The sequence below is a fragment of the Saccostrea cucullata genome, unplaced genomic scaffold, assembly GCF_032062105.1.
Source record: "Saccostrea cucullata isolate Sc308-1 unplaced genomic scaffold, CSIRO_AGI_Scuc_v1 ctg15464, whole genome shotgun sequence".
NCBI lineage: Eukaryota > Metazoa > Mollusca > Bivalvia > Ostreida > Ostreidae > Saccostrea > Saccostrea cuccullata.
In genome coordinates, this window is record NW_026918530.1 from 397 (window position 1) to 14,292 (window position 13,896).

The 13,896-nt window shown below is 34.1% G+C and overlaps 1 protein-coding gene across 1 annotated transcript; it reads left to right on the forward strand.

Annotated features, from left to right (window-relative positions):
* Positions 1 to 421: 421 nt before the first annotated feature.
* Positions 422 to 13,386, forward strand: LOC134267512 (claspin-like; the record flags this gene model as incomplete). Its single annotated transcript, XM_062749709.1, has 15 exons — positions 422 to 465; positions 945 to 1,005; positions 1,113 to 1,246; positions 4,129 to 4,222; positions 4,377 to 4,494; positions 4,673 to 5,377; positions 5,525 to 5,622; positions 5,710 to 5,963; positions 6,181 to 6,331; positions 6,454 to 6,707; positions 8,153 to 8,313; positions 8,596 to 8,717; positions 12,606 to 12,714; positions 12,996 to 13,128; positions 13,280 to 13,386. Coding segments are annotated over 15 exons (2,545 nt in total), but the record flags the coding sequence as incomplete, so codon positions are not given.
* Between the last annotated feature and the right edge of the window lie 510 nt (positions 13,387 to 13,896).

A 13,896-nucleotide genomic window follows, 5' to 3' on the forward strand; every position in this document is an offset into this window, starting at 1 on the left:
GTCAAAGCTTCTCAGGTGAGCGATGTGGCCCATGGGCCTCTTGTCTTTTTTTATGTTTTTTACCTAATTCTGCCCCATTTGTAAATTTGATAGGTCACCCGAGACAATGCTGGTTTCGCATTCATTTCCTAAAGCCTCGATCTCGTGCAAAGAAAAGGTATTGCGCAATCGTATATAAGGTGCGATAATTAGGCTGGGAAATACGCCGATGATAGGCCTAAATCAAAATGGAAAAACAAAAACCTTTAACAAAGAAAGAGGTTGTCATTTGGACCGACATCGATAGCATTTTTACCGGTCACAGGCATTTTTTGCCGGCATGACCGGCAGTTTTCCACAGCTCTTGAGTATATATGTAATACTATAAAATATTTGTGGTAATCTACGATGTAAGTAACCTTTTATGTCGAATTCGTTTCAGAGGATAAACAAAAAGATGATCAGGAACAAGCAGGGGAAGCTAAGGTACAGTTGCATGGAATAAATAGTTTATTCAAGGCTAGATTGTTGACTAATGTCAGAGACATACACAAGCTTAACTGAAATTTGATGACAAGCAGAGAAAAAAACATTTGTACATTGTCTATGACATTTGTCAGCAAACAATGTGATTAATAATACTTACTGAGGTTTAGCAAGGATCAAGAGTGACAATTCAAAATCATGGAAATCTTATCACAGCACTTAAAAAATCACAATATTTTCTTCTTAGTCATTATGTTAATGTTAATACTGAAAGTAGTGAACAACACAGGTGACTTGGTGGTAATGGGTTCGACTATTAAAGTCCTGTAATGTCTCAACATTAAAATAATGTATGTGTTGCTATATTGCAACTTAGCCAGGATATTCTAGTTTAACAAGAACATTTTACTATCTAGTAATTACAAATTTTGTTTCAAATGGAGATTAATTTTCTACATGTATCTATGATTTTTTCACAGAGTACTTTATTTGCCAACAGTGACTTATTTGATGCTGAAAATGAGGAGGAAAATACACAAGGTCGGTATCTGTATTTAACATCTCAAACAATACTGCTTTTCATAAAGTCTAATTAAATTTGCATATATTAGTGTAACATCAAATGTTAATGTCTGAAAGTGTTGTAGGAGAGAACCATAACAAGGAAGATAACTCTGAGAGTGACAGTGGAGACAGCTCAGATAGCAGCAGGGAGGGCAATGAAGATGAAGGATTTGATGAATCTTCTTTGGATCCAAAACTTCTGGCCAAATTGAAGAAGGTACACAGTTATGTCACGTTTATTTCCATCCCCTTCTCTTCTCAACAGAAGAAAAAAGTAGAATCACCCAAACACTTGCATTCATTTTAGAAAAATATCTTTCAAACAAGTTCAATGCATATGTATTGTTTGTGGATATATAAGGCCACAATTAAAATATTGTAGGTTTGGCATTGCCGACTCAGCCTTAATGTGTTTGGGTCGGTAGGTAGGGGAAATATTTTTTTTTTCAATTTCATAATGTTTTTAGTTTTAGGCGTCATGGGTTTCCGATTGTTTAACAACAACTGCAGTCCGAATCAATTTCAAGTTGTTATTCATTTTCAAACCCTATTAGTTTTAAGCCTTTAATACATGTGGTATAAAAAGTCACTGATATTGAATTGGCATCTAGTTGTTTTCACATGCACGAATCTAAGCATGGCTGCAAGATTCATCTAGCAAATCGGACAGGACATTGTACCTTGAAATTTCTAATTCAAAGTGGTAAAACTGATTCGTCAGTATATTTTTGCCACAACACACATTTATCGCGGAGAATCAGGGCTCGACATTAACTTTTTTCCCTACTTGTCCATTCGGACAAGTGACCAAGATATTTACTTGTCCGAACTTCAACTTCACTTGTCCGAAAAAAATTTCATTGAATATCTTATTCTGTCAACTTGAAAACTATTACATAAATGAAAAAAAAAAAATAAACGTGCTTGATTTATTAGTCTTGTTATTGATAAAAAAGACAAACACATATAAAACAAAATTTTTTCTACACAACCTGACCTGACAACAACATAAATGTTTGCAAGTGAATCTGTAATTCAATCAGATTTATTCCAAATCGGCAAACATCGCAAGATCCACGCCATGCAATGGTATGGATGCAATTAGTGAATATCGATCCCGATCAAGTGTAAACTTCAACTTACATAGCGATTGATATCGGGATCGAAATTCGGGTTTATGTACTGCTTCCGTTTGTATTCGATAAACTTATCAATTAAATCAATAGTTGTTTTTTTTATTATTATTCAAAGACTTCTTTACATGAAAAATCACTTGTCCAATCGGACAAGTGCCCAGCAATATTCACTTGTCCGTAATTGTTATACCCCCGCAAACGAAGTTTAGGGGGGTATATTGGAATCACCATGTCCGTCTGTCCGTCTGTCTGTAGACAAGATTTTGTCCGGACCGTTTCTCAGAAACTGTTGAATGGATTTGTCTGAAAATTTATACACTTATTATTCACCATATGAAGGTGTGCACCTGGGATTTTCATCATGATTGGATGATTTTTCTGCATTTTACAGGCGTTTTTTCTTTTTTATTTTGTGATTTTGTTTGGCTCATAACTAGAAAACTATTAGACATACAATCATCAAACTTGGACAATTTATGCATCTTGGGTAGACGGTGTGTCACCACCTATTTCAAGGTCACTGTGACCTTTAATTTAAGTGATTTTTTAAAAAAAACTAAGTCTTTAAAATTTTAAATTTCATAATCCTAAAAAATGTAAAAATATAGTTGTATCCTTATTAAAAAATGCTAAATTAAGTAAAAACTTTTTTTTTATCATATACTTTACAGCAAATTCTATAACAAATGTTAATGATTTGAGAGGAATTCAGTTTGTCCCATGGGCATAATTATCAAGCACTGGTCAAGGAGAATTTTTGATAGCAGAAATGTGCATGTCAAATTAGAGAGAAATTAATGAGTTCATTGTCGGGGAGTTAACTGGCAAGAGCATCTCTAGATCTTATCTTCATTTATCTCTTGGGAGTTGGGCAAAAAGAAATGGCCTTTATAGTTGCTTGTGTTAATTAGGAGTTCTTGATGGCTGTAGTTCAGATAAAGATCTTTCAATTGGTGTAATGTAATTAAAACAAATTGATGTTTTAGTGTATGATTAAAACTGAATTAGTATTGTATAATATAATTAAAATCAATTATACATGTGTTCATTGAAAAAAATTACATTTCAATTTTTATATATTTGCAACAAATTGCAGTCATGTCTCACTTAGAATTTTATAGTCTAAAGAATAATTAATTTCTGATTTCTTTTTATTAGACTGTAGCATTTCCATTATTTCATAAAATATGCAATAAACAATTTAAAGCTGCAGATGGATATTTGTTAAGCTCTAACACAGCCAGTTTAGAATTATATGATGTATTATTTGTTTTAATTAATCCCTACACTGTAAGTCTCTTAGAGATGTATGTACAATATTTTAAACATGATAAGAAATGGAAATTAGATCATTTAAATCTGTGTCAATCTGTTAATCAAGGTTACTTAATTTTCTTGCACCCTAACCAATTTATGATTATCGAACAATATTTGATGGGCGTATCATGCTGTGGCGAGGCACTTTATTAGACAATAGTGAATACCTCTTACTAGATCCATAAAATATTTCTGAATTGGCACCTACTCGGAAAAACCCAGCGGGGGTATTTGTCCCTATTGGACAGTTCTAGTTTTTCATTGGTACCGGACAAGTGGACAAGCGTTAATGTCGAGCCCTGAGAGTCATGCAATCAACTTCTGTTATACAGGGTTTACTGCTTCCGACAGCCATGCTTTGATTTGTGATACACATATTCAACATCACATAGACGGTTTTAAATGCCAACTGTTCGATCAATCAAGCGTTTACATGATTCATTCTCATTTTGTATATTACTCAAACGTACAGGCACCTAAATCCGGATATACAGAACAAAAAAAATTACGATCTGTATCAGCTGAAAAAAATCTTCGGACCACACCGATTTACCTGAGTCAGCCGGCAACACCAAACAAAGCTAATTTTATTTTTGGCCTAAAGTAAACATATGAACTAAACTGATAAATTATGAATGTTTGTTAGGGAGCTGCAAAAAAGCCCAGTAGAAAGACAAAAGAAAAATCCAGGAAAGATGAACTTTTAGATATCCACAGTGAAACCCAGAGAATTGTTAGAGGTAACCCGTTGCATGTGGGAAAATTATTATTAATTGTAAAATTGTCTTTAAAAAATTGATATATATTAATTTTTTTCCAAGATAAATTTGTGCAATGGAAAATCTTTTTTCACTGTATACTGGTATCTCCAGTAATGGATCATTTCTTCTCCAGAGAGTCGAGTTAACTTGCCTTATCACCAGCCAGAACCCAAACCTTTGTCAGCTTTTTTGGCCAGAGCTTCCAGAAAGCAGGAACTATACAAAAGTTTGCACAATACAAGAGATATACAGTAAGAATGAACATGAACATGGACAAATCCTTAAAAAAAATACACATACATGTACATGTACCTCTGTGTCGAGGGAAATAGGAAAATTTAATTAAAAGTAACTTTGTAATTATCAAAACTTCACGAGTTTTGCTAGTAACTGTGCTGTACTATATTTTTGTTTTGTTTTTTTTTCCAGTAAGGCCAAGATAATGCAGCAGACATTTGAAAAAGACAAAACAAATAAAGAAAGTGAAGGCAATAAGACAATGCAGAGCACTTCAGAAAAGGTTACAGAAAAGACTTCAAATATCGAAGCAACAGAAGGATCTGAAAAAATAGTAAAAGACACAGAAGAGGAAATTAGTGCACAGGAAAATGTTTCTGAAGATGCCAAAGAAAAACATTTATCTTCTGAAGTTCATTTAGGAGAAGATGATCTTCCTGATTTGGAGGAAAGAGAAAAAGAAGTCAGAGAAAGGTTGGGACAGAATGACTCTCCCAAACTATGGGATGAGCAGGCTAAATTGTCCCTCAAAGATGAAGGTGGTGCTAATTGTGAAAACTCAGTAGATTCTGAAGGTGATATTTCAAACACTCAGTGTACCGATTCTACAAAAACTCTGGAAAAACAATCGGCCAAATCCAATTCAGAGGAGATTGCTTCACAAAACAGGACAGAACACACCACAACTCAGGAATCAAAGTTGTCTTTCTTGCTAGAACCTGACTTGCCACACATGTCAGCCGTTCCTAAGTTAAGTGGGGGCCCTGATGCTGTTATCAGTCTAGATGAAGAAGAAGAGGAGGAACCACAAAACCCAGGGGTCAGGAAACTTATGGGGAGGTTTATGGACCATTGTAAAAAGAGGACCAAACATGTCAACAAGGATGTTGATATAAGGTAAGCAGTAGGAATTTTCTGGGTCATGTGTGAAAGATTCTTTAACAATATATTTTTGTATTGCTTTTTGTATGATTGCTTCTTGAGGAATATTTATGAAACTGAAGGTTTCACCTCTGATGTTGATTTTGTATTTTTTTTCTTTAGAATTGTTGAGAAAGACAAGGATGAACTCCACATGAAGACTTTCACTTATCATCCCACACAGGAAGATGAGAGTTCTCTCCAAGCCATTGATGCACCAGGTACGCTGATAACAGGTTCAAAACTTTCATTCCTGTAATGTCATAAATGAAAATTGTATAGAAAGTCAAATGATATTTGTTTTTCAGGAGCAAAACTCGTAGCTCTTAAAGAGAAGCTTCAAGAGAAAATGAAAGTGAAACGAGAGGAATCTAGGAAGCAGAGGCAGGATGTATATGACCTTGACAATGAGGAAGGTTACACAGCAGAGGATGAGGATGCCATCTTAGATAACGATGATGAAATGTCAGAACACTCAGACACTGATGTGGAGGATGATGAATTCGATGAAGAGTTTGGCGAAGATGAAGAAATGGAAGAAGAAGAGGAAAGAGAGAAAGAGGTTTGTGAAATATACATGTAGTGCACGATAACTTTTGCTGATAATTGTACTTATTCTTTTGGTTACAAATTCTTTATGTATTTTGAATGCAATATTTATCTGTGTGAATGTGTTGTATGGAAATCCCTGCCTTATGCATGGAGCCTATTACACCACTAAATACTGCAGACCCAAGTAATTTATGATTTAATTTAATATATCTTGATAATTTATACAGAAAAACCCCTTTGCTGATGATGAGGCAGAAGAAGATGATGGAGATGATGATGGGGGCTGTGAAAGTGATGAGGACGTTGATAATCTAAAACTTCATCTGTCAGATGATGATGATGATGATGTTGTAGAGGATCAGACAGAAGATGAAAAAGGTAAACAAAAAAGGAAGGATAGTTGTTTTTAGTTATACAGTAAATGAATCTATGAGAAATAATACTTTGATAAAATTTTTGATGTGAGGATAGAACAACACCTTGGTTATTAACTTTTCCAGACCAAGCAATACAAATCAAATCTTCAGCAAAGAAAAAGAAGCCCCGAGTTTTGCAGATTAGTGATGATGAGGAGAGCAGGGATGTTACTGAGGAACAGGAAAAAGCCACTAATGAGGAGGGGCAGAGTGGATCAGATCCAAATAAAGAGAGAGCACAGGAGGACAAAACTGATGACAAGGGTCTCTTTAAAGAACCACTTGATGATATGTTTGTTCCTTTCTCTATGCATGGTTCACAGGCAACACAAGCTCAGGTATTCCTGATTTCATGACAATGCATCCAATTAATCACTGTATTCAGAAGAGAATTTCAAAAGGACTATTTTTAGGGCCTCACACAAAAATATAGAACCCTTATAGTAATCACATTTTCCATATCTCAGTCTGTGTCCCTTAACACTTCTGATGTTGTACATCAAAGTCTGTTTATTTATTGGATAAATATCCTGTTATAATTTTTAAATTTTCTACTAATATGATAACAGGGTTGTTCCTATGAACTGAAATAGAAGAGACATTAAAGAAGTACGAGGGTTGATCCAAAATTTCGTGGAATTTCTTAAATTTTATCGTGATTTGATGAAATCAATCAACAGGCATATTCATAATATAGAGTCAAAATGCAACAATATTGAAAAATTTCACCACTTTCCAATTACCTATAAGGTCACACGAGCTTTCTAAAAAGTGGATAGTAGGGAAACCCAGGGGAGACTTCGACATAACGTCAAGTCAGATATGTCACGTCACGTTATACATGTAGAAGCATCTCGCCCTAATGTCCAATTTGAATACATAATTCTACAATTAAAAATGCTGCCCTTTTCTCCATTTTTTTTTCTCAAGAAAAGCTTGGATATCCTCTCGTACCAACTTATCTTCATCTTTTACTCATTTTTCAAAATATTCCCCATCTTTCCATATGATATTCCGATTTCAGCAGCACTGTCAAGAACAGTACTGCAGCCGACAACGTCCATTAACCCACTGAATTAGTCTAAGGGGACACGCACTTAAAGCAGAGCCTTCAAAAAGTGATCACACTTTTAATCAACGTTCTTGGACGTGTCATTTTTCTCAAATTTCTTATGCCACAGGAAAACCAGTAACTAAATGCATTTTTACAAGCCTATATCAATAATATATGCGTTTAAGACAGAGTGATCCCGGCATTTTCACAAAACTAATGACTTGACCGAAATTTGACATTGTCTAACAACTTAAAGATGAACAATACATCATCAACTTATAAATTAAATATCCAGTAAAATCAGTTTATAAAAAGATCAAGCAATCGTACCAATGACATAATTTTCGTTTTATATACCACATAGGGTGGTTTAATTCCCATTTCACGTGTGAAGAATTCAAATGATGATAAATGCTGTAATGTCTCCCCCGCATTTCCAAACAACCGTTTCTATGGCAACTGCCATAAAGTTACTATCTAAGATATTTAAAATGTTTTTTAATTTAAAATATTCATTAAGTGTCTATATTTTCAACTAATTCCACTTAAAAATAAATAAAATATGAAGAAATTCCACAAACTTTTGGATCAACCCTCGTACAAGGGGATCACATCATTATAGGTGTGGAAATTCCCCAATGTATGGCTCTTAGAGACAAACCTGCAATAATGTAACAACAAGCATTTGTTAATTACTGCAATATCTATATATAGCCCCTTGTTTTACAGGAGGTTAAGAGGACCAGCAGCCTGATCCCCCCAGTGGAGGACTCCCAGGATCTCTATGGTACCCTCCCAGCCATTCCCTCTACCTGTATGGACAGCCAGCAATCCCAGACCCTCAACTTCTACATCGAGGAGTCCCAGTCTAGGATGTTTGATAATGATGGGTAACTGTTCTTGTATATTAGTAGGTTTTTGTTTCACATTGAAGTGTTCTTTCCTTTTTCCTTAATTTCAGTATAATGTGATCGAACACTGATTTCTTAATAACTTTGATATGTCAAAGTGATTTGAAATCTCAAAGTCTCATATTCTTTCAGTTTTTTGCCCTCAGTGTATCGAATCCCCAGAAATTTCATTTTTTTGGCTTAGTCACATCGAGTTCAAGATAATGAAGTTTGACTGTATATGTATCGTGCAATTACTATTAGAGGATTTTTGTTTTGTAGATTTTTACGCACAGGTTCAACAGCCAAGAAACCAAAGTCTAAACCTTATATGAGTTTTGATATGGACTCTTCACAAGAGAATTTTGATGAACTCCTTGGTTTATGTTCAGGGAGATTCCAAGGTTTGCAGCTTGTCTAACTCTATATAAGAGTAGTTATTTCTTTTAAAAAGTTGATTTTTAATTCACTATAAATAAACATATATTAAAGCAATATGAGCTGCATTTTTAGCTCTACTGGTCAGAGACCAGAAGAGCTTATGCGATAGTAATGCGTCCGTCGTCCGTCCGTCTGTCTGTCTGTCTGTAAACAATTTTTCAAAATGCTACTCCTCCTACAGTTTTGGTCCGATTTCAATATAACTTGGCACACAAGTAGACTACACTAAGATACATAATTTTGTGCATCGGTTTTTGATTTCGATGAACGGTGTTGCCGTGGTTACTAAAAATAGAAATTTCTGTGAAATTCTTTCAAAATGCTACTCCTCCTACAGTTTTGGTCTGATTTCAATATAACCTGGCACACAAGTAGACTACACTAAGATACATAATTCTGTGCATTACTTTTTGATTTCGATGAACGGTGTTGCTGTGGTTACTAAAAATAGAAATTTCTTTGAAATTCTTTCAAAATGCTACTCCTCCTACAGATTTGGTCCGATTTCAGTATAACTTGGCACACAAGTAGACTACACTAAGATACATAATTCTGTGCATCGGTTTTTGATTTCGATGAACGGTGTTGCCTTGGTTACTAAAAATAGAAATTTCTTTGAAATTCTTTCAAAATGCTACTCCTCCTACAGTTTTGGTCCAATTTCATTATAACTTGGCACACAAGTAGACTACACTAAGATACATAATTCTGTGCATCAATTTTTGATTTCGATGAACGGTGTTGCCTTGGTTACTAAAAATAGAAATTTCTTTGAAATTCTTTCAAAATGCTACTCCTCCTACAGATTTGGTCCGATTTCAGTATAACTTGGCACACAAGTAGGCTACACTAAGATACATAATTCTGTGCATCGGTTTTTGATTTCGATAAACGGTGTTGCCGTGGTTACTAAAAATAGAAATTTCTGTGAAATTCTTTCAAAATGCTACTCCTCCTACAGTTTTGGTCTGATTTCAATATTACTTGGCACAAAAGTAGACTACACTAAGATACATAATTCTGTGCATCGGTTTTTGATTTCGATGAACGGTGTTGCCATGGTTACTAAAAATAGAAATTTCTTTGAAATTCTTTCAAAATGCTACTCCTCCTACAGATTTGGTCCGATTTCAGTATAACTTGGCACACAAGTAGACTACACTAAGATACATAATTCTGTGCATCGGTTTTTGATTTCGATAAACGGTGTTGCCGTGGTTACTAAAAATAGAAATTTCTGTGAAATTCTTTCAAAATGCTACTCCTCCTACAGTTTTGGTCCAATTTCATTATAACTTGGCACACAAGTAGACTTCACTAAGATACATAATTCTGTGCATCAGTTTTTGATTTCGATGAACGGTGTTGCATTGGTTACTAAAAATAGAAATTTCTTTGAAATTCTTTCAAAATGCTACTTCTCCTACAGATTTGGTCCGATTTCAGTATAACTTGGCACACAAGTAGACTACACTAAGATACATAATTCTGTGCATCGGTTTTTGATTTCGATAAACGGTGTTGCCGTGGTTACTAAAAATAGAAATTTCTGTGAAATTCTTTCAAAATGCTACTCCTCCTACAGTTTTGGTCCAATTTCATTATAACTTGGCACACAAGTAGACTACACTAAGATACATAATTCTGTGCATCAATTTTTGATTTCGATGAACGGTGTTGCCTTGGTTACTAAAAATAGAAATTTCTTTGAAATTCTTTCAAAATGCTACTCCTCCTACAGATTTGGTTCGATTTCAGTATAACTTGGCACACAAGTAGACTACACTAAGATACATAATTCTGTGCATCGGTTTTTGATTTCGATAAACGGTGTTGCCGTGGTTACTAAAAATAGAAATTTCTGTGAAATTCTTTCAAAATGCTACTCCTCCTACAGTTTTGATCTGATTTTGATATAACTTGGCATACAAGTAGACTACACTAAGATACATAATTCTGTGCATCAGTTTTTGATTTCAATGAACAATGTTGCCATGGTTACTAAAAATAGAAATTTCTGTGAAATTCTTTCAAAATGCTACTCCTCCTGCAGTTTTGGTCTGATTTCAGTATAACTTGGCACACAAGTAGACTATACTAAGATACATAATTCCTTGCATCGGTTTTTATTTTGATGAGTGGCAAGGATCATTTTTGTACCCCCCCGCAAACGAAGTTTAGGGGGGGTATATTGGAGTCCGTCTGTCCGTCTGTCTGTCTGTAGACGAGATTTTGTCCGGACGATTTCTCAAAAACTATTGGAAGGATTTGTCTGAAAATTTATACACATTATTCACCATATGAAGGTGTGCACCTACTATTTTCATCTTGATTGGATGATTATTTTGAATTTTACAGGTGTTTTTTCATTTTTATTTTGTGGTCTTGTGCAGACCGTTTCTCACATTTATCTGAAAATTTGCACACTTATTATTCACCATATGAAGGTGTGCACCTGGAATTTTCAACTTTATTTGTTTATTTTTCTGCATTTTACAGGTTTTACGTTTTATTTAAATTGACTTGTTCATTTTGGGCTCATTTATAAGGTTTGAGAGATAGAATCTAGAATATCTGTACAAAAATGTGAACTAGTACAGCTTAAAACAACTCATTAAAACTAAAAAAAAGAAACATCATCAAGTATTTAAAACAGTTTTTACATTACATAGAAGATAATGTAAATTCATTTGTCTCTTGGGAATAATGACTGGACATGCATCCAGTTAAAGATAAATTAATGAGTTTGGTGTTGGAGGTTGTTAAGGCATATCTCTTATCAAGCGTGTGTGTGTTATCAAATCTCCAGGGAATAAGGCACAAGAATTAAAGATCTCTCTTCTCTTATTCTCTTAATTGTAATTTATTGTCTGTCAAAGCACTTCAGTACTGGATGACCAGCTTTTTATTTTCAAAATGAATTTGATATATCAAGATTAATTTGATTTTGTATAATTTTTTTTTTTCAACAATTAGTTTGCAGAGTGTCATGACACATAATTGCAATATATTTCTTTAATGCAGAAATAAAAAAAATGTTACGATTGAATTACAATGTATTAGTTATTGATGTTTCATTTGGTTGCACTTTTGTTTCACTCATTAAAAAACATAATGAGCACTTATATTTTACTAAATTTTTATAAGTAAATAGTGAACACCTCAAGATCCATTAAGTATTTTTGAATTGGCACCTTCTCTGAAAAACCCAGCGGGGGGTATTTGTCCCTATTGGACAGTTCTAGTTCTATTTATTGCTGATTTAAAGTCTCAAGTCCCAACTGCTACTTTTCTCTTCCTTTGTTTTAAGTATAAACCAGTAGAGCTACAGTCTCGATAGAGACTTCTGGTTTAGAATTGTATTTTGCTGGTAAAATGTGTTATTATGATTAATCTGTATGTAATCTAAACCCTTATGATCAATAAAACCAAAATAAAGTTTTAAAATGTTTCAGAAGAAATATCTGTACAACTGAATATACATTATGATATAAGAAATCATTATTGTACAGGACGACAATAATTCAATTTTGCTTCAATCAAAGCGTATAAAAAGTTCTTTCATAGCAAATATGAACAACAGAAGTTTATAAATGTTCTATTTTCCTGTCATTGAAATAATTAATTACAAATTTGCAACATTTTTTCTCGATGTCAAACATGCAGCTCATATTGCTTTAAGCTCTATGTATACATATATAAAAGAGGGAAAAGTACATGATTGTTTAATAATTTGAGAAAAAGAGAGAAGAAAATATGAATTTCTTAATATTCTTTTCGGTTAGTGAATTACTTTGTACCACTGAACAGTTAGTATAACATGTACCATTACCCTTTTTTCTTATAACCAGAAAATGATAAGAAAGGTTCCTGTAAGCAGCAGTTGTTTGGGACCCAGACGGATACCCAGAACAACATGGAACAGCTGATGGGACTGTGCTCAGGAAAGTTTGCTGAGAGGTGAGGAAAGACATCCGCAAATGACGTAGATTTCAGAATGTAGATTACTAGTCTTGCTTCTAATGATCTTTTTGCCTTAAGTGATTGATTGATCATTGCTTAATGCCAAGTCAGCTATATTTCAGCCATGTTTTTGTGGTGTTTACTAGTGTAATTGAAACACTAAAATTTGAAATTGTGTAGTGCATCTCATTGAAAATTTCTTTAATACGAGACTGTCTCGCTTGTACATATGGTCTACATTTGTAGAGGTATATAATCTCTAATTTATCACTCTTTAGTCAAGTGGATGGAGGGAGATCTCAGAAGACTGGTGTGAAGAGGAAATCTCCTTTAGATGAAGAAGAAGAAGACAGCAGTGATTCCTTCAAACTTGTGAGTGACAATGAGGAGGAAGATGAAGATAATAGAAAGGTGATTGAAATACACCATATTTAAGTAATGTAAACTTGATAAGAGTTGGGGAACACATACTATGATGAAAAAAAAATGATTTGGTAAATTTACTTTAAACTATGTGTTTATGAGAATCCTTAATCCACCCTGATGATTTTTTTTTCTTTAGAATGTATTCAGTGATGAAGAGAGAATAGAGGAGGAGGAGGAGGAAGAAGACGGTAAGGGACCTCAACAGGAGAAGTTCAAAGGATTTACCATTGCCAACAAACACGGGTATATGTATAGAACACCTTTTTTGTCCCCCAACTTTCACTTTCATTTCCTGACAATATCTCAAGAAACCTCAACTTTTTGCAATGATTTTTATACCACAACTCTATGACCTGAATAAAGACCCCTATTTCTAAAGTTAGGCCAGCATTTTTTTATTTTTAGGTTTACAAACCCGCCGCTCAAGTTTTTGCATTTTCAGAAAAAAAATAAAATTGAGAAAAACAGAATTTTTTCTTTCCGATGTCAAATTTGAGTCGGGATCGAGATTTCAAATTTACGAACTCGTACTTCCGGTTTTAAATGAACATGGCGGGTAATGAAGGGAGATTTGTGTCAAGTCCTTAGCAGCACTAAAGCTTGATTTAATGTAAATATTTATCGGTAGGAGTGCCATTCAAAACGTTTAACGCGTTCAGAGAACAATAAAATGCTGACGACTTTGTTGCAAAGTGACATGTTGGTGAGGTAATTATGTATCCGTATTCAAAAGTAACTGTGTCTGTAATTGTA